At 38.7% G+C, this 25,671-nt stretch overlaps 1 protein-coding gene across 1 annotated transcript in view; it reads left to right on the top strand.

The window, feature by feature from the left end:
* Nucleotides 1-23,913, top strand: part of ptchd4 (patched domain containing 4) — a 77,207-nt gene extending 53,294 nt beyond the window's left edge. Inside the window, exon 3 of the mRNA XM_042503864.2 lies at nucleotides 8,772-23,913. Coding sequence (XP_042359798.1) covers nucleotides 8,772-10,453 — 1,682 coding nt within the window. The 3' untranslated portion in view covers nucleotides 10,454-23,913. The remainder of the gene's footprint in view (nucleotides 1-8,771) is intronic.
* The last annotated feature ends 1,758 nt before the right edge of the window (nucleotides 23,914-25,671 follow it).

Here is a 25,671-nt window from a genome sequence, read left to right as displayed (position 1 = left end):
ACCATGCTTCTTTGAATGTTATCGCCAAAGGAGAAGTGGCAGAACATCACTCAGTGGAAACACAGTCATCTCGCAATTGTGCTTTATTGACATTTTGAAAATATCGCTGAAGTTTTGGGCAAATCTGTAATGGAAACCACCTTGTGTAACACTGGCCTGTTAAAAGACAAGAAATGAACTAAAGCATCACAAGCTACAACATTATTTTCCAATATGGCAGTGTTACAAGGCTCAATCGTATATTAAGCTTAGCTGTCAGTGCTTTGTTAATGAGTATTAATTATTTCACTTTTTAAAATACATGGAGAAAAATAAGTTTTTTGCCGTGATGGAGATATTTTTAATACTGTCAGCTAACTGATGCTATTGGTCTAAAGGGCCATCCACACCAAGTACTTTAGCTATAACCATATAAGTGTAACAGGCCAGTGCTACAAAAGGTGGGTTTCCATTACATTAACAGCTTTATGTCTATTGCAGCCACTGCACGAGCCGTTATTATTTCCAATAAGGCCACGTATGCCTGTTATTTAGCCATAATGGAAAGGCCAGCCCCTTATACGTGGGAGCGGCCACGTATGAGGGATTTCTGGGAGGTGATAGTTATGTGATGCAATAACATCTCTTGTAGCGCTTGCTGCATCATGCCCAGGGAGCCATTTCCTACCGACAAACACATAGCCATAGCATCATGTGATCTCACAAACGCTGCATGTGTTTTTTTATTTTTATTTTATGTCTATGGTGGAAGACCAGTTTCCCCCTTGGCGATTAATAAAGTGAATCCTATCCTACCCCACCCTAAAGTGAAAAAAGTGCTTCCATTGCAGTTTTGCCAAATATGCCTTTTTCGAATCACCTGAAGCGCCACCTTATGTGAGTGCTAAAATATTTTTGCAATAAATGAGTGTTTCTTTCGAAAATTGACGTTTCCATTCGGCATATTTTACATTACCAATTTTGATTCGTGCAATTTGAGGGTCCCTGGAAACCTTGTGAACACCAATCACATCTCTTAAAAGAATCATACCTAGCAGCAGAGTCAAGCACAAATCAGTAAGACAAAAGTTTCTGTTGCTTGCTCAGAGTTCAAATCACAAAGAACTCAGATATTCAATCTGCAACTAAAATTTCCCAGCCTTTCCATTTTTTCGTACTTCAGTTCTCTGATTTATCTGTGGAGCATGTTGGAAACTGTCTTCCCCTCAAAAACAGAGAGCTACCAGCCAAAGAATACATACAGGAGAGGGGAACATTTAAACTCCTAGTTGTCATATTCTTAGTAGGCACGAGCAGACATATTTCTCAAAAAAATGATTCTCCAGATATTTGTATTTTTTTAATCCTTTGTTAGCATTGAGTCATTTCGTCAAATATCCTTAGAGATTAAGAGAAAAATGTGAGAAAGCAGCACTTTCATAGCCACTACACATGAAGAGATGCAGAGTGCTATCCTTGCTGTTTTTCACTGCTGAATTCAGACATGTTGCCCACTGGAGCGTCTTTCTTAGTTTGACACGGGTGTAAATACATATATCACCCCAGTGACCGCGTTGCTGTTTTTGATCTTTGCTTGCACTTTTTCAGCTCTCTGTCATCCATCCTATTTGGGATTCTTCTCACTGTTGAGCACAGAGCTTTCAAAGACTGAGGAAGTTTCACAGAGAGGTGAGACAGGTGTAAAATCTCATTGATAAAAAGAGTTCTGCTCTTACTAGAAAGCAGACTTGATCAAAACACAGTCCCAACACTATAGTCTCAGTGCTTCTTGAATCGAGACTGTTGGAGGATATTATATTCTCTACTACAAATCATACTTAGCATTCGCATGCCATATGCTTGCAGATGTTCATGATCTTATATCTGACAGACAGTATGAAGATTTAAGTAATGATAAAATGTTCAGGTAGCCCTTCTGACTAGCAATAAGATGTACTCACATTACATCAGTATGGAAACTGTAAATATGTTCATGAGTCAGCAGTTCTACCTTTATTTTTTATAGTTGCAGCTGCAGAAATTTGTGTGTGAAAGGGTTTTCCGTGTGTGTGTGTGTGTGTGTGCATGCACAGTATGTGAAGGTCACCTCTTTGATACGTAGCCGTGGCTTAAGGCTGCCAGTCTCTTCTCAATTTCTTTAAAAAGTTTTATTAAGTACACTTGCAATAATATTATGGGGAAAGAATTTTCTATTCTTTTTTTTGTTCTTTTAAAATGACAAGCAGGAGAGGTCCACATTTGGTTTTGCAGAGTGATGGTCCACTGTTGGTACTATAGCAATTTAGACCGTGTGTGTGTCTGTTTGTAGACCAATCACACGATCTGCAGATTCATTAATATTAGAAATAATATGTGGTTGCTACTTCTTCGCATAGGCTATAATCACATAATGTAAAAAATAGAAATTATATTAAAAACAGACAACAATGACCCAAAAGTTAGCACAAAATAAAAAGTACAAGACAATTACTTGAAAATTAGTCAAGTCAACAAAACAGAAGAAATGAAAAGGGTAAAAAAAAAAAGCAAAAAAGGCAAAGAAGACTTAGAAATAGTGCTTTAAAATTATTAGGTAAGATCACTTTAAATATCATGCTAATTATAATTGTCACAGCTCAGGTTTCTTAGGTTGTTTTCATTCATTCATGTTGTTTCCTGTTTTACTTTGAAACTCACATCTCTCATTTCAGATCACTTCACGTCCTGCCCCTGTGTGTTTTCCCTCCCTTTTGATGGCTTCACCTGTGTCTGATTGTCTGTCCCGCCCTGATTAGGCTCACCTGTGCCTTGTTATCCTTCCCCTCACCACAGTATTTAGTGTGTGTCTTGTTACCTCTTGGTGCCAGTTCGTCTTAGCCTCCCTGTGTGTCGACGTTCCAGCCTTTTGTTTCCCTTGTGTCTCTTTGTTGGTTTTTTGGACTTCGCCTGTTTTTTGACTTTGCCTCTGCCTTGCTCATTTTGGATACTTTTGCCTCAATTGATCATCCTGTGTGTACCAAAGCTGTTTCATCCAGTAAAGACTTTTTACTTACCAGAACTGTCTTCTGAGTCGTGAGTTTGAGTCCATTTCCTCCTGGTTCACCAGTTGTAACAATAATGTTTTTCTTTTTTCCCCTGAGACAGTCTTTCCCTAGCTTTTTAAAAAAGAATAGTTTAAATCTACTAATTTCTTGAGATTTGTGGATCATTTCTTGCCAAATTGCTCACTGCCTTGTTTCCCAAGCATAGTAATGTCACTGCAGGTTTCAAAGAGTTAAATTATTGAAACAGCTCACCTCCAAAAGTGGTCTCTGTGAGCACACGTATTGCTGAAACAACCAAATGTTTGATTTGCAGAAAATTCATTGCCAGGCTATCTCCTTTTGGTATCATTGCAGATTTAATATATTGGCCTTTAGTACTCTCTCTCTGTCTCCCTGTCTTTTTTGTCTGATAGTGAACATTAAAAGCTGCAGCCCAAACAGAAAGCATCACTGATCATGTTTTAATATTTATCAAAGGACCTCTTATTCATGCTGCTGCCAATACAAGATGTTGTAATTGAAATGAATTAACGCATCCAAATGCATCAGTAAAAGCATCTTTGTGAGAAGTCCTCTTCAGTGGTGTTAATAATAATAATACTAACCATGGACACTTCACACCAGATGGGCTCATTGTTATGACCCACATCCTCCTGCAGCTATCAATCAATGTAATGAATCCCGGAGCTTTTCCAAATCATGTCCCCAAAAATGACACATAGCTTAACATCCTATTTGGTACCTGGTGAAGGTATGCGGATGCCCCTGGTGTAACTGTTGTGTCAGAATTCTCTCTGGCCTCACACTTAACCAGATGACACTAACTAATTGACTTGCAGCACAGCTTAATAAAACTAAAAGCAAAAAAAGCCATGTAGCCAACTCATTACAAAGGCCTCATCCTTTATAGTTAATAAGCCTCTTTTTTTTTAACTGTTTCTGCCTGTGAGAATTTACAGTGCTGTCAAGGGTAATAATCCCCCTCACTCCCCTATCCACCTGCTAGATTTAAAAAGAATACTTGCTGATGCAGACATCGGCCAAATTCGGTGTTGACTTGTACTGAAATATTGACATGGTGGAGGAACATTCAATTGATATGAGTCTTCAGAAATTTATAGCACAGCCTAACAACCCCCCCACCACCACCACCACACACACACACCTCCACCACAAATGCAGCTCCAGCGTTTTACAAATAAATAAAGAGTGCGCGTGGGTGGTTGGGTGTGCCTGTGTGGGAGATTTTGCACGATGGAGCACAGCTTTGAACGTTGTGTATTCATGTCTATATTTTCAACTGGTGAAAATCCCACAGATTTGACTCACATGAATGGGCCTGCTGCAGACAGATTTGGATGTTGCTTACTGATGCATGGTAGAGAGGACTGTGCACAATTCTGCAGTATCTCAGATACGAAGAGAAAAGGAAAACTCATATGTCTACTAAAAGGATCAAGCCAAGGTGCTCAAATTTTAATTATAGCTTCAATCTGTCGTATCACAGTTTAAACATTAAGCAAATCCTAAAAACATTGTTTATTCTCTTTGTTACTTTTGTATTTAAGTGCACTGGACATTGCAGCCTGCAGGGCAGTGATGCTCAATTTATGGACTGCAGGCCAAATCAGGGCCCCGAACCCTTTTCTAATTCACAATAAAAAATGCAATGAGTCACAGTCGAACTTGTTTATGTACTTTTAGTATACAAAGGGTGCCAGAATGCATAAAACAGCATCAAAATAGAGCTTGTTTATCAAAAAAGTGCCAGCAGAGGATCCCCCACACCCTCTGACTTAGCCTAACTAAAACCCTGATGTCCTAAAATCCTAGAAATATCCTAAAATGCTAGAAAAGTCCTACAATCCTGAAATTGTCCTGAAATCCAACAAATGTGTTCTAGAATGTTCCTAAAATTCTATAAAAGTTGCAAAATCCTAGAAATGTCCTAAAATATCAAAAATGTCCTAAAATCCTAGAAACTAATTTATTTGTAACAAATTTAAAACAAATTGTAAAACTCCCCCCACTTAAACAGGCTTGGATTATTGTCTGCATGACACAATCCTGAAAACAGTCAAAACGAGGGCAAATTTGAACTATTTCAACTGAGTAAAGTTCCATAATTAACGCGTCATCTTGTTGGCCTGTCATATCTGCAGAAAAGTTCATGTCGGGCCAATGTTGTCACTCTTAATCTCTAATCTGTTATCTGCAGATGCCAATATTAACCTGCATTCCTCATTTGAGGAGGTTGTTGGGCTCTAACAGATATAAAGTTTTGTGAATGGATGCCTCTTACTGAAATGCACCTTGGAAAGCTTGTTCTTCTTACTAAAATATGTTTGTTTCAATGTAGTTGTTTAATGAAGGGATAATTTCACAGGATCCTATCCAGGGATTGGAACTGCTCCACCTACGTCAACAAACATTACAAAATGTAATTGTGACTTCTATTTGAGCCCTCGACGTCTGAAATAACTGCTCCCACTTTGCACCTATATTACACACAATACCTTTGCATATATTTGGTATGTGCCTTAACAATTAAGCTACCAGAGAACGAAATGATGTTAACCATTTAAAAGCTGAATAAACTGTCTTGATTTCTATCACAACATGCAAAGACGGCAATGAATAACTAAAGAAGAAACTACCCAAATTTAGCAAGAAATTAGTGAAAACTTACAATAGGGAAACAAAATCAACACAATCAAGGAAATGACCTCATATATAAATATAGTATATATATATATATATATATATATTAGGCCTGGGCAAGGATTAAAAGTTTTAATCGTGATTAATCACATGAGTTTCCTGCAATTAATCACCATTAATCGCATTTTTATATGCAAAATCCAATAATGAATTCGAAAGATGTGTATAACGCACTTTTATTTTAAATGTACTGCCATATGAATGAAAGTGCCATTTGTTGTGAAAACATTTTTAACATCAGGATTTTTTTTATCCAGTAGCAGTTCAATATAATATTTAGTATAAATCTCAACTTAAACAATGTAATCAAAGCAAAAACAAAACTAAAGCTTATTGCCACTGCCGGGGCATTAATGTTATCCTGTTTGTTATATAAAAAAAAACTGACACAAATTCCTGAGCCACAATCATAACATTTAAAAAAGGCAATGTCTGAGGTAACAGCAGAAAAATCATTTTTCTTTTATCAGGGAGCAGCATAAAACATCTATGTTCTTTACCAAATGTCCCTGTTGACGAGTGAGGTGAAACACAAAAAAAAGCTCACAACTGGGATTTACTGTGCAGGGGAGTAGTCTGTAAAGTCCATGTTTATCCTGTATTTCCTTTGGAGAATCTCAGTCAAAAAAGAACCAGAAAACCTTTTCAGTGCACTTTGTCAATTCCTAGAACTTGACGTTTTTACTCCTCTGCACTAAGCCAGTTGCTAAGACATACAATATTATTTACATTTTCGGATGATAACGAAGCTCTTTTCTTCTGTTCAATATGACCAGCAAGAGAAAACAACCGTTCACTGGGTTGCAGGTGTGGCTAAGTACTTCTGTGCATAGGGGGCCAGCCTGCTGTGTGAGCCTGCATGTTTGGACCACCACTCTAATGGACAGGACTCTGAACTGATGGGTTAAGTCTTCTTCCTGTTCAGAATCAGACTCAGATGAAGCAGCCAATAGGGTTAACTTTTTCTTTGGTGGCTCTGATGTTTGTGACTGAGGCCCACACCTCACTCCTCTCAGCTCTGGATATACACTTGAGGTCCTTAGTCGCAATCTTCAGATATGCATTGTTGGCATTTTCCTTGCGTGTCTCCAGGTCTTTTCTGAATGTAAACTTGAACTTGGCCACGTAGGCAGGGTCATCATCTGAGCTCTCCATCACCCTAGAGAGATGGCAAAAAGCAGGCAGAGCCACAGAGCACGAGACATACTTTTCTCCTCCTAAAAGTTCAGTCACATACCTGCTCCACTTCAGTCAAAATAAATTGCATTCACTTATACACAAAAAAAATCCTCTACATAATCAAGCTGCATTTACATATTTACACACACATATAAACACACTATTTCTCTCTTACATGCACTCAGACAGGATAGTGAGAAATATGATGTAAAATATACCTGCAAGGCTCCAGCAGCATTTCCAACCTCTGCAGTTTGTCCATTTCAGCTGTAGTTGGCATGGCCATCTTGGTGTCTGTGGTGAGGACATCCCTCAGTGGCTGTTTGTTTCTGCAGATGCTTTTTATCATGCCCAGAGTTGACTTCCATCTGGTTGGAATGTCTTGCACAAGCGACTCCTTCTTTTGTCCATGTTCAACTTGTTGTTGCTCTAATTCTGCAGCATTTGCTGGACTGTGTTTAAAGTGCCCCACAACTTTTCTGCACTTGACCAGGACATTGTCAAACGCAGTGTTATGCAGAGATACTGTGACAGAAAGAAGCGGGGAACATGTTCAAAAGGCAGATGTCTCGCAGCAGTGATCATGTTTCTTGCACTATCTGTGCTGAGTGTGGTGGCTTTATTTGACACATTCCAGAGCTGTGCACTTTGAATGAAGTGTCGCATGCACGTTTCAGCAAAATATCTTTCCTCTGTTTTCATTACTGTCAGGGCATGTGAATGCAGTTCCCACTGTTCATCAACTGTAACTCCAAGGTAATTATTGTTACCCAGTGATGTCCAGTAGTCCCCAGTGAGAGCAACAGAGGGTGTACGCTGTAAAGTTGTCGCTTTTTCAGTCCTCTCCTATTCATACAACTCGTGTACTCTTCTTGAGATGGTGCGTCTTGAGGCAATCTCATAGCTGCCGTCATTTGTTGCAATTCTGAGAACGTTTCTCAGACCGACGTCTTCCACAACATTAATCAGTATGCGGTCTGTAGCTATCCACTTCGCTATGGCATTTGTTGGCATTTTGTTTGTTGGCAGTGAGCAACAGACATTTACAATAGTAAAAGAAATAATAAAAACTGCGTTAATGCGTGATAAAATAATTGTTGGCATAAATTAATTAATGAGTTAACGCGATAATAACCCGTTAACTTGCCCAGCCCTATTATATATATTTAAATGTGCATTTGTGTGTGTATGTACCTATACACAATGTGTTTATACATATTTTTTCTAGACATTTTCTCTTTTTTATAATTCTTATTTTTTATGTTTCTCTTATAATTTTCTGTCTCTTTTTTTGTTTTTGAACTAACTTAAGGTCATGTTCTTGTCAGCCTTTTCTAATTTCTTGTGATTTGTGGTGATCTCTTGCCAAGTTCCTCATTGCCTTTTTAGCCATGTTTTCAAAAGAAATCCAAACCATTTTAGCCTAGGGTCTAAAGGTTCAAGTACAGCACACAAAAGTTTATCCATGAGATCCAAATTTGAAGAAAATCAAAATCCCCTTTCACGCTTATTTGCAGACAAAATCTTTTTTTTTTTTTTTTTTACACTCATCTTGATGCTGCTTGATAAAATTATGTTTTATGCAGTTCTGACATGGAGCAGCAGTTCGGTTCTATCACAACCACTGGATTTTAGGAATCTGGAGTACTCTCATACTCCGTTATCACTCAGTGATACAACAAAATGTTGCCTCTGAAATCCCTCTGAGACATGGACCATTTCACTTCTTAGAGATGATTATATCATGCAAATAGAACAATTTCTCAAAGCATGTCATTTTTGGTGTTTGCAGTGCTAACACATTGGTTCAAACAGAATTCTAATTGAGTTCTCTGTCGTCTTTTCCAGGTCATGGAACCAAAGGTGTGTTTGAGCTACTGGCAGGCTGGAGGAGAACACGAGAGAATCTTCCATTCAAGGAGCGCGTGGCGGATGCTTTTGCAGATGTAATGGTGTGCTACACCATGACCAGCTCGCTCTACATCATCACTTTTGGCATGGGAGCTAGCCCTTTTACAAACATCGAGTCGGTGAAAATTTTCTGCCAGAGCATGTGCGTTGCCATCTTGGTCAACTACTTCTACGTTTTCTCTTTCTATGGCTCCTGCCTGGTGTTCGCTGGACAGCTGGAGCAGAACCGCTACCACAGTGTTTTCTGTTGTAAAATCCCTTCAGTGGAGTACCTGGACCGCCAGCCCACATGGTTTAAAACCATGATGAGTGACGGCCATGACTTGTCCACGCACCATGACAGTGTCCCCTACCAGAATCACTTCATCCAGCATTTCCTGCGTGAGCACTACACAGAATGGATTACCAATACTTATGTCAAGCCCTTTGTGGTTATTCTGTATCTCATCTATGCCTCTTTCTCGTTCATGGGATGTTTACAGATCAGTGATGGATCAAATATTGTGAACCTGCTGGCTAGTAACTCTCCAAGTGTTTCATATGCTCTGACCCAGCAGAAGTACTTCAGTAACTACAGTCCTGTGATCGGATTTTACATTTACGAGCCAATTGAGTACTGGAACTCCACAGTGCAGGAGCACCTGAAGACTCTGAGTCATGGCTTCAACAAGATTTCCTGGATGGACAACTTTTTCCACTACCTGCGGGTGGTGAATGTGAGTGCGTCAACCAAAAGCGACTTCATCACCATCCTCGAGGGCTCCTTTCTGCGCAGCCCGGAGTACCAGCACTTCACTGAGGACATCATATTCTCCAAAAACCGCGAGACTGATGAGTACGACATCATCGCCTCGCGGATGTACTTAGTGGCACGGACAACGGAGAAGAAGCGCGAAGAAGTGGTGGAGCTTCTGGAAAAGCTTCGTCCGTTGATGCTGATTAACAGTATCAAGTTCATCGCATTCAATCCTACGTTTGTGTTCATGGACCGCTACAGCTCCTCTGTCATCTCGCCCATCCTGACCTCAGGCTTCAGCGTACTCACAATCCTCATCCTCACTTTCTTCCTGGTCATCAACCCTTTGGGGAACTTCTGGCTCATCCTGACGGTAACATCCGTGGAGCTGGGCGTCCTGGGTTTGATGACCCTCTGGAACGTTGGCATGGACAGCATCTCAATCCTGTGCCTTATTTATACCCTCAACTTCGCCATGGATCACTGTGCACCACACCTGTACACTTTTGTGCTGGCCACCGAGCACACTAGGACGCAGTGCATCAAGTTGGCACTGGAGGAGCACGGGGCAGCCATCCTGCAGAACACATCCTGCTTTGTGATCGGGATCATGCCCCTGGTGTTTGTGCCTTCCAATCTGACCTACACACTGTTCAAGTGCTCCCTGCTCACGGCGGGCTGCACCGTGCTGCACTGCTTTGTCATCCTGCCCGTCTTCCTGACCTTCTTCCCGCCGTCTAAAAAGAGACACAAGAAAAAGAAACGGGCCAAGCGTAAAGAGCGGGAGAGGGAAAGGGAGCGGGAGAGGGAGAGGGAAAGAGAAAGGGAGGAGATAGAGTGCATCGAAGTCAGGGAAAATCCTGATCATGTGACAAACGTCTGAGTAGTTTGATATTTTAGCAGTGAGTATCAGTGGGTATCTGGTGGATTTGAGGTATTCTCCAATGGTGAGGTGCTTCTTGAGGTGCAGGGGAGTCTGTGGTGTCCCTTGAGGAGTGCGAACTGGTCACTCTTAACCATTAGTGGCTAAGCCGGCCAGAGTAGAGCGCAGCCCCACTGGTTAGTCATCCAGTCCTTCAGTCTGGACAGTGTATCTCATTTGCACAAACTGCAACATGCTCATGGTTCCAAAGTACTTTCCCAACTATTTGGTATATAAAAACAAGTTAGTTACCAGAACATATGCTTGCTAAATCTGTAAGTAAATTCTAAACAAACAGTATGTTAGTCAATCTAAATAATAGCAATTTTATGTTCATCCTGTGCAGCCCTTTTCTCAGAAGAACTGAGTGAGGAACCTAGCAGTCTGTTAAGCCAAGGACACTCAGACAAGTCGGTGAAAGTGGTTTGTGTGATCAAACAAAAGTGTGCAAATGAAACAATGCCGACAGCACACACCTTACCACTCACACTTTGATAGCAGCAAAAAGAAGCGATACCTAATTCTGTTGAAAGAGAGAAACTTTGGAAAGCACACTGCATGCTTTTCTGTGACATTTAAAACAGCTCAACAGCTGAACTGGGCAGATGGCATACACTGTGTCCATTATGAAGAATTATCTTGCACATTGCATTGTGTGAATAGAACTGTCGAGGCTTATATCAGCAGGAGACAAATATTTCTGCTTTATTTCAGTGGTTGTATAAGGTTGAAGGCAATGGCAGAAAAAACTGCCATGGGCTGCAGCATACGAAGACAAAGTGATACATGACTGTCGTGCAGCAGTATTTAAAAAAGGCAGTAAGCCTGAGTATGACTTAAGTAAATCCTAAACCGCTTTTGCACCAGACTGGTGAAAACCAAAATTGACGGATGTTTCCAAGGCTTGAAATATCAAACTTTTCTAGCGGGTTGATAACAATGGAAAGTTTCTGTAAGAGTATGAATGTCTCTGTGATCCACATACAAAAGCTTACGAGCAAGGCACTGGCAGTTGGGAGGTCTGAATGCAATTCAAAACTAGCAGCGGTGCCAAATAGTGTACAGAACTGCTTGACAGATTACTATAACAGCAAAAAGTCTCAGTAAGTTTGAACTTTCATAGGAATCAACCATGAGTCATGAGTTATTCAAGCTTATTTAAAGGACTGCTATTTAATGTTGTTCAGATTTATGAAGCAGGCTTTAAATTAAGCAGCGAGGCACTTTTTGTTAAGTACACTGTGTCATAAATAGTGTGAAAAACTGATGGAGAGCGGAAGTAAAAACTACAGCTTCTGGGTTTTGTTCCAGAAGTGAGAAAAGCTCATTTAAAATCATTGAGTTTTGTTATATAACACATTTCTTTAAATCCAGCCCTACAACGTTACCCTGCTCAAGAGTTCAATTTGAAAAATTCATTCATTCATATTTTTATTTTTACCAGCATTTAAAGCTGTTCTAACCAATATTTTAATGTTGACAATGAATCAAAAGAAAGTGTAATGTGAAAGTGGTCGATTGTAGTGACATAGTCAAAGAGAATTATCACTTGAGCTCTGCAGAGATTTTTTTTTTGCAATTTTTAGCCCATTATTCTTCAGCCAGCAACTTAATTTTTCATTACTCCCTTTAAACTTTTTTTTCTGGAAGCAGGCGACTTTTTTTCCTGTAAAAAAGCCTTCATATACCCACTCTTTGCTGGAGCCCAGTCGATATTTCAGCCAGCCGATTTTTTGTCCGATATTGGCCCATCAAAGATATATCGTATCGACTTCTGTGTTGTCCAAAACACAAAATATGAAAAGTTAATTTTTGACAGGACATAATGTAGAAAAACATGTTAAGAGTAATTTAGAAATACCAAATTCTGAATAAACTTTACTATTTCAGTGCACTGATTTCATTTTCAATAAAGTTTGATAAAACAGTGCAAAATATCCCTCCTCCATTACATATCTATGTTACAAGAATTTGATATCCATATCGAAGGGATAATTGCATTGGCTATTTTATATATAAAATATCGGCTAATATATATCAATACCGAAATGTTTTACTCCCGAATATTGGCATCGGCCCAAACATTCAGTATCAGTCTGGCTCTGTCCTTTGCACCTTTCAAGCAACAAACCGCAGACAGATAAAATTAGTGGACATAGAAAAGCATATGTGCAGTAACAGTAACATATGTCCCTCAGAAGTTGATGGTAACCTAATCAGAGCTTAAAGACTAGTGAGTACTAGATTTCCATTGGTCAGACAACCAGAAATTATTGCTAATGTTACTCTATATCTGCCGGATGAGTAAGTAGATAAGCAAACTTCTTGAGGTAATAATTTATCAAGATGTGTTTTTTAGCATGTTATCACATGACCAAAAAATGCTGGGCTAACACCATTCCCCCAAGCCTAAGACCATCTAAGATTTAGATCAACAGCTTGAGAGAGTGGATATGATGGTTACATTATATGCAAGGCCATGCTAGAAAAATGTTTTTTAAGTATTTATGATTACAAAGGGCTTGAATGCTAATAGTAAGTACTACAAAAGATATCAGAATATGGACAATAAACTATAAGAACATATTTATTTGTGTCAGAAAGACTCATTAAAAACACCCTCAATGAGAGATTCCATTGAGCTAATGGAGAAGGATCCAGCCTGGAAGTGACGTCAACACTTCGGCTTCTCTATTGGGAACATTGCAAACACGAAGGCCTGCAGCTGGTTTTGTCTACGCCGTAAATGAGTATATTTTGCCCCAATACTTCAAATGACATTCCATCAAAGAATAGTGATGATGTACTCCACAAATACCCTTCCTCAGTTTTTAGTCTTATAAGTCTAAAATGGCTGCTGTCTCTCCAGAAGGTAAACAGTATTATCTACATGTGCCAAGGCCTGATATGAATCTCTGTTGCAGTCCCGAAACAAGGTCAGCAGCTCCCAGAGATACCAATCTCACGCTGACCTCTTGCAGGCAGATTTGAGCTGGTGGCATGTGATAGAGAGGCCCCATATGTGAGCAGATGTGGCTGATTGCGGACCAGTCAATAACTTCTTCGGGGATTGGCTGGTTCTTAAAGGGCTGTCATTGAAGGGACACTGCTGTCTTGTTTCTCTGTGATGCCACTGAGAGAGTGAACGCGTCTCAAAGAGGACACAGAGTTTCACTAAGAGGACAGCTAAACAGGCAGCTGGGGCAGATTTGAATGTTCATATAGGACCAAATGTCGGTGAGAAATACGTGTTTGATGAAGGAGTGCGTGAAGGAAGAACATTTAGTATCAAGTAGCAAATCACTAGTTATCAAAAATTCTATTAAACCCACTTCTTGTATAAATTAACATCAGTGAATACTAAGATGCAAAGGGCACCTGTCATACTTAACCACATTTCCTGCTTTTGAAGAGCTAGGAAATAATATTAAGTGCTGAATAGTCAATGATAAGAACCTGATAACTTTTATCAACCAAACATTGCCCTACTTAGAACTGAGGAGTTTTTGGCTCGCTACTTCCTGCAGGAGCTGCAGTGAATGTCACATTATGTAAAAGCCATGTCATGTTTGTATAGCAAGAAGGCATGAAATGTTTGAAACACGGGAAAGAAATGCAAATCTTAAATAATTTACTTCCCAAAATGAACTGTGTTTGCATGGCACTGTATTGTATGTATGCATGTATTTATTTTTTCTGTATGAAGTCTGCGTATTTTTATTTTCTTGCTACGCTGTAGTGACTTATGTTTGTTGTTTCGATGCATATTCTGTAACACCATGTGCTGCAAAAGAACAAAATGAGTCTGCGAGACATGAGAATCTGTTCCAAAACAAAAGCCAGAGGATATTTCGTGTGTAAAATAACTGTAAATTTCTCTTTTCTATATTTTTTAAGAAAAAATATACTATAGAAAGATTTTTAACAACAGAATTTTCTTAAAAAAAAGAACAAAAAGGGAAAAAAAAGTTTAACACAGTAGGCCAGTAATAAACAGTGGAATGTTACCAGTATACTAGATCTTATTCCTTGCACACTTCAGTGTCAATGTTTGTCGATGATTCACGTTTTTATATGGGAAACTGTGGCCATCATTTTATTGTTTGTTTGTGTGTCTTGACTCCTATTCTCTGCTTGGCTCTCACATATAAGGAAATTGTTCATTTCTCAGCAGCCCATTTTTGAACAACAGGTCAGTCTATTGGGCTTTGTAATAATCACTTTGAACAAAAATGTATGGTAGAAATTTACAGAATATAGGAACCTCCAATTTATGTCTGAATTTATGTCTGAAAACTATTACAGTTTGCTATACTGCAGCTGAAGCTTAGCAGCAAGGATTTCAATATTTAGCATTAGTGTTTACTCCTCTGGGTCACCATTCCTAAATATACTTGGTCTCCACTTAGACAACCTGTCATTACTGCCTAGAAAGCTGCTGCTGTTATGTAGCCACATTCACCACTTTTCAACTTTTTTACACTTAGCATCATTCCCAGTGCTAAATGCCATCTGATTCGGCATCTGTGTATTTAAATAGCATCACTAGAAGTTAACTGAATGTATTCTCCTAAGAAAACACATTGGATTTTACCAGTGGGTACTTAAAACAGCATGTAATATGATATATTTAAAACACATCTTTATAATGTCTTTAATCCTCTTTTTACAGAAACCCAGCTTAAAGTATAAACTTGACATTATTCAACATATTTTCCTATTGTCAACAAATCCTCTGAAAAGACTACAAACGACAATGCGTTTGTCCATCTCTCAATACTTCTTGGCTTAAGCTACCATTTCTGTGGCCCTCTGCAGATAGGCTTTGTTCCCATCACTTAAGTAGTCAACTAATGTTACTTAAACAAGCAGATGTATTTGTTTGCTTATTTTCAGATGTATATTAAGAATTTGGGACAGCAAAATATATAAAAATACATATTAGATATCAGACTTTGATACATAGGATCAATGTATTAATGTTTTTGGTCTTTTCACGGGATTCATTGATACAAAACATTGGCAGCCTTATTCTTTAAAACATTTATTTGGCCTGGTATGCTTTATTACAAAATTTAATGAGGTATTAGAATTACTACTATTGAAGTTGACATGCTGTTTGCTCCAAAAAGCTAAGCTTTGTATTTCGTTTTTACATCTTATACATGTTTCTGTGTACATATATAGTTTGACTCTCACACATTTGTATTAAAAATAGATTATTTGGTTCACATTTATTTACTAACTTTACCATCATCATCCATGAATGCAGCATTTCTTTTCAAAAACAGAAAATAGTGACTACAGTTCTTCAAGTGTTGCACATTTTCTAATGTTAAACATCAGTTTCATGGATCCATTCTGTAAGCGTCTGCTATATAGTGTGTTTGACCTCTACTGGGATACCAAACTAAATGTATGTGATACTGTGACATTACAGCTAAAACATTTCAGATGGGAAGTTAAGTGAGGTTGCCTGAGAAACTATTATTCACTAATCTAATGAATGCCTAATCACTAAAAAGCGAGAACAGGATTAAAATAGAAAAAAAAAAATATGTTCAAATATTTTGTGGTATTTTGAAAGTCAATGTTTGGATAGTTGGGTGTACTGTAAGTCTCATGGAGTTCTTTGACCATGCACCAGCACATATTCAGTTTGTACAACCAGGGACAGCACAATATTTCCACAATACAAGGCAATACAATTATGCAATCACCACTTCGCTTGCTGAATAATCTGCATTGCAACCACAGCCTCAGAGGACAAATTGCTGTTTTATTGCAACTCATCTATCTTGTATGTCAACCAACTAAGCAAATAAAAATAGGCTCAAGTTTTCATCAAGCCTGTTATTTAATGGCACCTAGTTCAACATTTGTCATAGAGTTTTTACATTGTGTAGACAAGTTCAAAACAAAGTGAGGTTATTTTAGTAATCTGAGTAATTTGAGTTCAATTGCTGTTGGTTAAACAGGCCAGCCTGATGTGACTCCCAGGGTATTCAACACAGCCTATTGGACTGTGGTTTAGCATCAGATACAGATGCACATTGTACCCTGTAACATATTTGTTATGCACCAGGCTTTAAACAAACTCCATCGTTAACCCATCCATGTCGCTATTAGATGATCAGAACCACGAGCATAGTAATAAGAGTGAGAAAATCTGCTCAGGGCATGTAGGAAGGGGAGTTGGATGGGTACACCAAGCACAAGATGTTTACCAATCTTTGTATCCAGATTCAAAGTAAAAGTCAATGTTGAATTATTTTTGTTACGTTTGTCATCAGTTATGTGAGTCAAAAGTCACTTTAGTCATTAGTCATATGAGTTGACTCAACATTTCTTACATTTATATAACATCAACCACACTTAGTTTTGTTGCTTAAAGATAACCACCCACCACCCCTATCTATCTACAGCATGTTTGGCCTATTTAATCATTTGTTTACTTCATTATTCATTTGAAATACCAACATATGTCAATACCTACAGGTTTGTGTCACAAAAAAAGCAATTTAGCTACTATTTATATATTATTACCCATACAACATTGTGTAACTGATGGTATTGTAAAACTCCCCTGATTTAAGCTTTGTTTGCTCTTATTATTCTATGTATTTTGAGGATTGTGGTCAGTTTGCCAAAGTCTGAGCCTTATATACTGTGTCTTTAAAGGGCATACCACTCGGTTTAAGAGGGAAAGCCTACATAAGCTATGTAGACCTGTGGGAAGTCCAGTACAGTCTTCAGTAGCCTCAAACCACAAAATAGCCACAACAAATTATTGCTTTCCAAAAACATAAAGTTGCTAAGTAATGTCTCAATAAAAATCCATGAGGTCAGATATTATTAACTGTCAGTTGTTAACAGGTGGAACTTTTAGTTTAGAGTCATAGCCTGTGGGAAGCAAATTTTTCAGCCTTGAAAGTAGTACATCGTGTACTGCTACTAGCCTACATTACATTACACCAATCTCAGGGCAAAATTGAGGTGAAAGGTTTGGCTTTACAGACTAGTTTTATGTGAAACCAGCTACAGTGTTATAATAGATGTAGGTCCTACAACATTCTTTAAAGCAAGACTTTGTAACTATTCCTTAACAGCAGCTGCCTGTCTACAAGTGGCTCTCATTGAATAAGGGTAAATGCTAAAATGTGAACTAAAAGCAGCACCGGTATTGGAGAGCTCTAAAGTAAATTATCTGACTTAGTAATATCAGTTTTAAAGGGACATTATAGTGTATGTCCAAAGTTTGCAATATTAGCAAGAGTATCCACCAGAAGCTTTTGGACATACCAAAGCAAGAAAGACATTTTCTTGCTAGCAGAATGTTACCATACATTTTTTTAACCAAGGTTATTTGAGACATGAGTGGTAATAGATGTGGTTGAAAGGATATTCTAGAAAGTAAGAATGTTTAGTTTTAGCCAAACTACCAGATTATTTTAAATGCTGCAATGTAATGTTACAGTAGAAGAAATGTAAAGACTTTCAAAGTAAGCAAACTGACTCAGTAATGTCTCGTAACACCATAAAGTTTGCTAACATTAGCTACCATGAACCATCAGAAGCTACTGGCCATGCTAGAGCAAAAGGGGTTTTGGTGGCTAAACCCCCCCTTCCCCATTGGACTGAATTGTGCAAGAGCGTTTTTGATTCCCAATAAATTCCTATCATCATAAGTAACAGCAAGAATGTGGAATTGCTTTTTCTTTTCGTAAACAGTCATGTCAGTTATACAGCAACGTTTTACTGTAATATAGAAGTTTGCTTAACATTAACTACAATTAGGCAATTTATGGTCATGGAGGCAGATTGTATAGGCAAAACCTCTGAGCGTATTAACCGAGTAAGCTTAATTTGTGTTTCTATAAGTATTTAACTTTTTCAGGAAGAGGGAGATTATGCCATTTCCACTTCCCAAAGTCTCATAGTTTCGTTGTAAATGTTAATTTTGTGGACAGGGAAGCCTTCAGGTCAGGGTTCCTCCAGATGTTCTGTGGAGTAATTTTGAAATATGCGCAGATCCTGCTGTTTGATCATTAAGAAGAGACATTTTGGGATGGAAAATATTTTCACAACAACCATGTAAGGAGTTCATACAAGGGACAAGGAACATCATGTGCAGTATTTACCAGGTAGAGAGGATTCCGGTAAAACTACATTTTCAGCTGGTTAACCTACAGTACTTCTCAAAATGAAGTTTAGATCATTCAAGTCAGAATCACTTTCTTTTTCTACCAAACATTGCTTAACTTCTGGTTTTGAGGTTGATCATGATGACTGCCCTGACTCTCTGTATCTCAATTGAATGCTTTCTTAAATTGAGTGGTATTTCTCTTTTAGTGCTGCAAGTACCTGGTAGCTCCATCAGTCTGTGCTCCTCATATTATACACATTATCATATATGTTTGTTGAGCTTTAAGTTGAAGTGTCTTTCTTACATTGTGACTGAGATGTCAGTGTGAGGTATGTCGTTAGAACCAGGTGCAGTAAAAATACACTGTGATGAGATGACAATGGTGACAAATGTTGTTGGCTGTGTGTGTTTGTTGTTTGAGTAGGTGAGTGGAAGTGTGTTAACTTGAAGGGTAACTTGTGATCTGATATTGTGATGATACTGTGGAATTTAAGCTTCAAATTGCTGTTATTTCTGAATGCCATTCTCACAACTGTTCAGCTGACAACAATCATGATGTTAGAAAAGGTTAAATTATTATGTTAATCCGCCTAAAAACTGACTTTTACAATACACAAAAACATGTTAGTCCAACTGAAATCGTACTAATTTGATTTTCTCAAAATCGGACTAACACACCTTTATAATACAGTTTTGGTTTTATATACTCTCTTATGCATATGTGTTCTGTGCATGCTCCATAGTCCCAACGCCTATCTTAGACGGAGAAGTTGAACAGTATGTACAAAATGTACAGCGCTAAGAAGTTAGCTATGTTTTCACAGTTTGACATACAACTATCTTGTTTGTTATGTGACATAATAGGTCAACTGGAAAAAGGTCCAATAGCATCTAACTGAAAGGAGGCATATCTTCACCTACCATTGGTTGCGTTCCACATACTTCCATCAATAAATGGATTCTTCCCTGCTGATTGTATACTGGGACAAACACATTAGTCCAATTAAATGGCCTAATTAATCTATCTAACTGTAGCTGTACTTAACTGTGCATTTAAAAGTAGTGACTCACATTCACATGGCGTTTTCCTAAGGAATGAATTGTTATCCCCTTCTCAGTACTGCTAGTCACTGTTCCCCATGTGATGTAAATGCTAATGTCACCCAGCTGTTAGGCCAGTGTGCAGCTCTGCGTGGCTTTGTATCATACACAAACACATGTGCACACATGTCATTAAAGTATATTCCTCAAAGAAGAACAGGAAATTACCAGTTAGGTCTCGGTGTAGCTTGTTTTTCAGGTGTTGGCGGAGCTTGAACACTGTTTTGCTAATCACTGCCTCTTACCAAGCAGCAGAAAGATTTAACCTCATTTGACTGAAGTGACATGAGGAGAAATACAAGAGAGGAAAAGAGTGAGAGGAAATGAAGGCGAGGATGAGAGAAGTGTTAAGAGGGAGGAAGAGACAAAGAAAAAGGATACAAACCATTTGAATTTGAGAATGTTCCAGCAGCAGGGATGATGGAAAGTTTTCTGGTGTCGGGAGATGGCGTGTGAATGGAGAGTGAGAAATGCTCATGTGCTCATGTCCTTTGCTTATTTAACTTAGAGCACAGGGAAGGTAGCTGTCTGTTATGACAGATGCAGATTTGCTTATTTTAGAGGAAAGTCACTCTGTCTCGATAGGGCAGTTTCTGCACTATGCTGATTACTGACCACTTTCAGTTTGTCATGATTTTCAATTTATTCTGCTAAAGAAAATAGAATTACCTCAGAATTACCATATTTCATTGCATGTTTTATAGTAACTAAACTCTCAAACCATTTTTCAGTTGAAAAGCATTATGGGTATTTAGTAAAGTTGCTGGTTAATTCAGTTCCAACTCTGGGCATTAATTGCAATGTATTGAAATTTTACATATTAAGTATAAATATCCACAGTGACTGCCCTCTAAAGGTTGAAACCTGCTTTTGCAATTTAATTTTGCTATTGGCTTGTCCTGATAGCAGGAACCTGCTTTCAAAACAAACCGAGCCACCCCCTCACCAACCGACTACAATTCGTTACATAGCGTTGATCTGTCTGTGCTTTTGTCGTATGAGCATGACGCCAAAAGCCACCTTCCAATCAGTTTGCGGCTGGATGGCGTCAGATGAAAATGCTGTCAGACAGAACCAGTAGCGTTGTTACTGTACGTTGGCGATCGGCGATGATAATGCAACTGGACAGAACTGGTCGCACGCACATCAGGACAGTATCAGGTAACAATGCTGCCAGTAACCACGCAATATGAGGAGCGCGAGTGTGCTTGTGGGGCTGATGGGTCGGGAGGTATATGGGTCCTAAAAACAACTTTAACACGGGAGTGCAGAGTTTACTTCCCATGACATTGTGTGTGTTTTTTTTTTACATTTTATCATGTGCCTCTTTTGCCTTAACCTAACCATCCCTGAATTTGTTGCCTAGGCACGGCAAGGCAAGGCAGCTTTATTTGTAAAGCACATTTCATACACAGTGCAATTCAAAGTGCTTTACAGAGTAATAAAATATAAAAACGTAATAAAAGATACAGATTTACAATAACAGAGAAAGATATAAGATATACAAGTCAAAATGCATTACTTAATGATTAAAAAAAAGTGCAGACAAGAGGTGCAAAGATAAAGGTAATTTAAAATGATTTAGAAATAGGTTGGTGGTCAGCAGGTGGAGCAGGCAGTGTGAAAAATGAATAGCTTTACCTTAAGTGATCAGAGTCTGGGCTTGTTGAACCTCATCTGGGAGGTTATTCCAGGTTTGTGCTGCATGATAACAAAATGCTGAAAGGTGATAGAAATTTAAATCAGAGTCCAGGATAACCCCGAGGTTTAATGCTTGACTCTGGGTTATGAGAGAGAGGGATTCAAGGTGAGAGCGGACACTCTGCCTTTCTCTCTTTTGCCCAAAGACAATGATGTCGGTCTTATCTCTATTGAGTTGGAGAAAATTTTGATGCATCCAGTCATTGATTTGCTCGGGACAGTGACACAGACGTTCTACAGGTTCATAATCACCTGGTGAAAGTGATATGTATATCTGTGTGTCATCTGCATAATTGTGGTAGGCTACTTTGTTATTTTGCATAATCTGGCCTAATAGAAACATATAGAGATTAAACAAGAGGGGTCCCAAAATGGACCCCTGTGGGACCCCACATGTCATAGTCATCTTCTCTGACTTACAGTTTCCAATTGAGACAAAGTACTTCCTGTCAAGAAGATATGACTTTAACCATTTAAGGACACTGCCAGAGAGTCCGACCCAGTTTTCTAGTCTTTCTAATAAAATGGTGTGGTCCACTGTATCAAAGGCAGCACTTACATCCAGTAGCACTAAAATAGAGACTTTGCCGGAATCGGTGTTAAGGTAGATGTCATTTATTACCTTCATGAGTGCAGTCTCAGTGCTCTAATGGAACTGAAAACCGTTGAAACCGACTGAATGTTATCATAGTAATTGTTTAATTTTAAAAAGTTGCTAAGTTGCTGGTGGACAACTTTTTCAATAACTTTACTGAAAAATGGTAAGTTTGAAATCAGCTGAATTTTTTTTCAGTGCAGTGGCATCCAGGCTGCTCTTCTTTAGGAGAGGCCTGATGACTGCAGTTTTCAAAGCATTTGGAAAAGTGCCGGATTAGAGAGTGAGTTGTTTTACCAGATCGCTCAGAACAGTTTCAAGGAAGCTAGTGGGTAAAACATAAAGGCAGCAGGTGGAGAATTTCTTCCAGTGATTTGTCACTGATGGCCTTAAATTGTTCCATACTTAGTAAGTTACCTTGGGAAGCCTGCAGTGATGGCACATTATTCTTTGGCACTGAAGAGTTAATTGCAACTCTGATCCCTTGAACCTTGCTACTTTGCCTACTCCCAAATATGCCTAATACCATGACATTATTCCACCATGTGTATTTATTGACATCACCATAACGGCATGCTGGAGCAAGTTAGGAGTGAAATCGTGTTGGACTGTGAGGGTGCAGGGAGGGGCTGTGGATCAAGAGTCAGCATGATTGTGTGTCTTAGCCCCCCTCCCAGCCCTGTCTATTATTGGAGACTTTTTTCAACATCCATGGGAAGAGGCACTTAAGCCAAAAGAGGGGGGTTTCATTCTTCTTTAAATTGCTGGAGTGCTCCTTTTAAAAGATCAGTAATTACCTTTGAAATAGACTTTTTTTCCTTGTCAGACTCTAGGAAGGAGGAACTTACATTAATTTAATTATTAAGATTCATAAAACCTTTGTGACCAATGAAAGTGTCCATTTTTTCCCCACATTTGCTGTTATATTTACCCAAAGTTGTTTGCCTTACAGGCAGCAGAAAAAGTCGATGTGCAAGTGTGAGTCTTGGCTTTAAACTGCACGACTCTGGAAGTTTTACTCTCCACAGCGACATCACAGTGGCTTTTTATAATCCCCCCAACATTTTACTTCCTGAGCTGATGGAGAGTGGCAGCAGGAGTGGCTGCTGTCGTGTTGTGCTGCGTTGCAGCGTTATTGCGCCAAGCTGCCTTGGCCGGGGATATTTTTGGCTCCCACCTTGTCTTAATCCTGTTGTGATTCTCCGATGGATTATTCATGCTTCCTCTCTCCTCTTTCCCTCCTGCTTATCCCACCTTGTCCCCCTCTCACCCCACCTCATCTTTTTCTCACCTCCTCTCTCCCTCCACATCCTCTCCCCCTCAGCACCTTCCTGTAGCAGTGTAACACAGTCTTCCCCTCTGTATATTTGTGTCATCATCATGCATGCATAGTCTCAGCCTCTGAGTGTGTGCTCCCATGCTTTGCACCAATCAGTTCTATTATTTATTCATTTGATAGCTTATATAATATATCTGGAGTTCTCCTTATACCCTCCAAACAGATAAATGGTAATAAATCAAAAAAGGTATTAACACCACTGCCTACCTTTTAATGTATCTCTCCACTCCACCCCCTACATTTAGATCACTTTTCTTCTCCATCTATTGATGCAGTCTGAATCCCTTGCTGAGCACCGCTGTGATAATTACTAACACTGAATTCTCTCTCTGGCTCTGTCTCTCACCACCTAAAATAAAATCCTGAAGATGTTTGGCCATGAATCGAGTTAAAGAGTGTGTAAATATGTATCTCTGTAGTAAGCCTTTCCCAAATGCAGGAACAGTGAGTGACAGCGATCTGTCGAATCTTTATTAGTTATTTAACCCTTTGAAACCTGGAGCAAAATCACTTTTTTTGTGTGCTGTTTTCAGACGCTTCCCCCAAGTATTTAAACCTTTGCACCCTGAGCAAATTGATGTGATTCCTTGCAATATGCAACTTGGTAATAAATGTTCCATACATTGCTAGAAATTAGATTTAGAAAACATTTATATGTTAAGGAAAAACATCTGGGGAAAAAGCAAAAAGCTAGGGAAAAACTATATATATAATCATTATAATGATTTTTGAAATAATGTTATAAAATTATTAAATTTTCTAAAAGCTTTTTCCAGGTCAAGTTCTTGCTTTTTTGTATACTTTTGTTTTCTTCCTTTTTCTTTGTTTTTTTTTTTTCTTGTTCATTTTACTAATTTCTTCAGAATTATTTGGGGTCATTTCTTTTATTGCTCATTGCCTCCTTCTCATATTTTGCCAACAATCAGGGAAATTTGCTAAGGTTCCAAAAGTTTCATTTACAGTTTGTGACTATCACTGTGTAATGTTGAGACAAATGATGGAAAGATGAGAGGAAGCTGTTGAGGGAGAAGTAATGGAAATAATGTTGAGGCTCAGTCTGTTATTATTGATTCAAGATTCAATTTTATCGTAATTTCACTGCATATTCACATCCACAGAATGAAACAAAATGCCGTTCTCACCAGCTCAGTGCAGTTCTGTGCAAATTCTAGGAGAGGCGCCGCAAACGTCGGTCATGACGCCATGTTCATTGGTAACGCTAGTTCTGATTCTCTATCTACAGCAGTTTATCTTAAAGAGTTTGGATAATTATTGCAGCTCCCTGACATTAGCATGCATCAAATTCAGTTTCAACGTCAGAGTAGGCTAACACTACGCCAATTTTTGCCCCTACTTTCACATTATGTCTAAAAGGGGGTCGGGAGTGGGGGTGATTACACTACGTCATATGTGCTTTGGTTTAATGAACTGATCTGTCTATACAGGCTGAGTAATGACTTGCATTTTCCTTATCAAAACTATTTTCTTTAGTTGTACATGTATAAGCAGCCTGTTCTTACTGCCAACTCGTCAAATTTCGCTGTTTTGTCAGTCAGTATCTTTACATGCACATTTAAGTGGAGCTACGCCAGCTGTGCCAGTATGAATCAATTTATTGACGAAAGTATGTCCGACTCTTCCAAAGCAGGTGGTGATATGCACCTTGATTTAGACCTTCATTTTGTTTTATTTTGTTTTCATCTTCTTTTTTCCCCCTGCTTTTTTCGACAAAGTTATGCTGTTTGGCTTTGGGTGTGGGGGACTACGGAGCATGTGCAAAACGCCGAGGCCAGTTCAGGTGCAGTTGAGGTGACTATATGAAAGTGTAAATTGTCTAAGTCTTTTAGTCAGACTAAGACAATAATTCAACTTTATCTAACATCAAGTTAACGTACTGAATGATGATGTAAAGAACTGGTGTGTGGCATTGAAGTCAAAGTTTTACATCACTTCTAACTCTCTCTGAGATCCCATTTTTTAATGTTAATATAGCTGAATAATCAGTACACGTGATTAATAAATGGCTTTCATGAATTAGTAATCTGTAAGGAGAAAAACATTTGCTTTGAGTGCTTAGTTGGGTTACGTTGATTTAAATAACAATTTTAAAGGAGACTTTTAGATTGGATTAGACACAGCAGGTCCTGTTGATGCAAACAGTACATTCAGTACATGCCAGGGAATGTGCATTGTGATATAAAACATAGGAAATGTACAATGCAACAATATGCTGTGAAGCAATTTTTTTTTACATCTAAGTGCATCTCACATGCATCTTTTTTGTCTACCATATCAGC

Source organism: Plectropomus leopardus, chromosome 16 (assembly GCF_026936395.1).
Source record: "Plectropomus leopardus strain MGB_pleo_1.0 chromosome 16, ASM2693639v1, whole genome shotgun sequence".
Taxonomy (NCBI): Eukaryota; Metazoa; Chordata; class Actinopteri; order Perciformes; family Serranidae; genus Plectropomus; species Plectropomus leopardus.
This window is presented reverse-complemented; position numbering and strand designations above follow the sequence as displayed.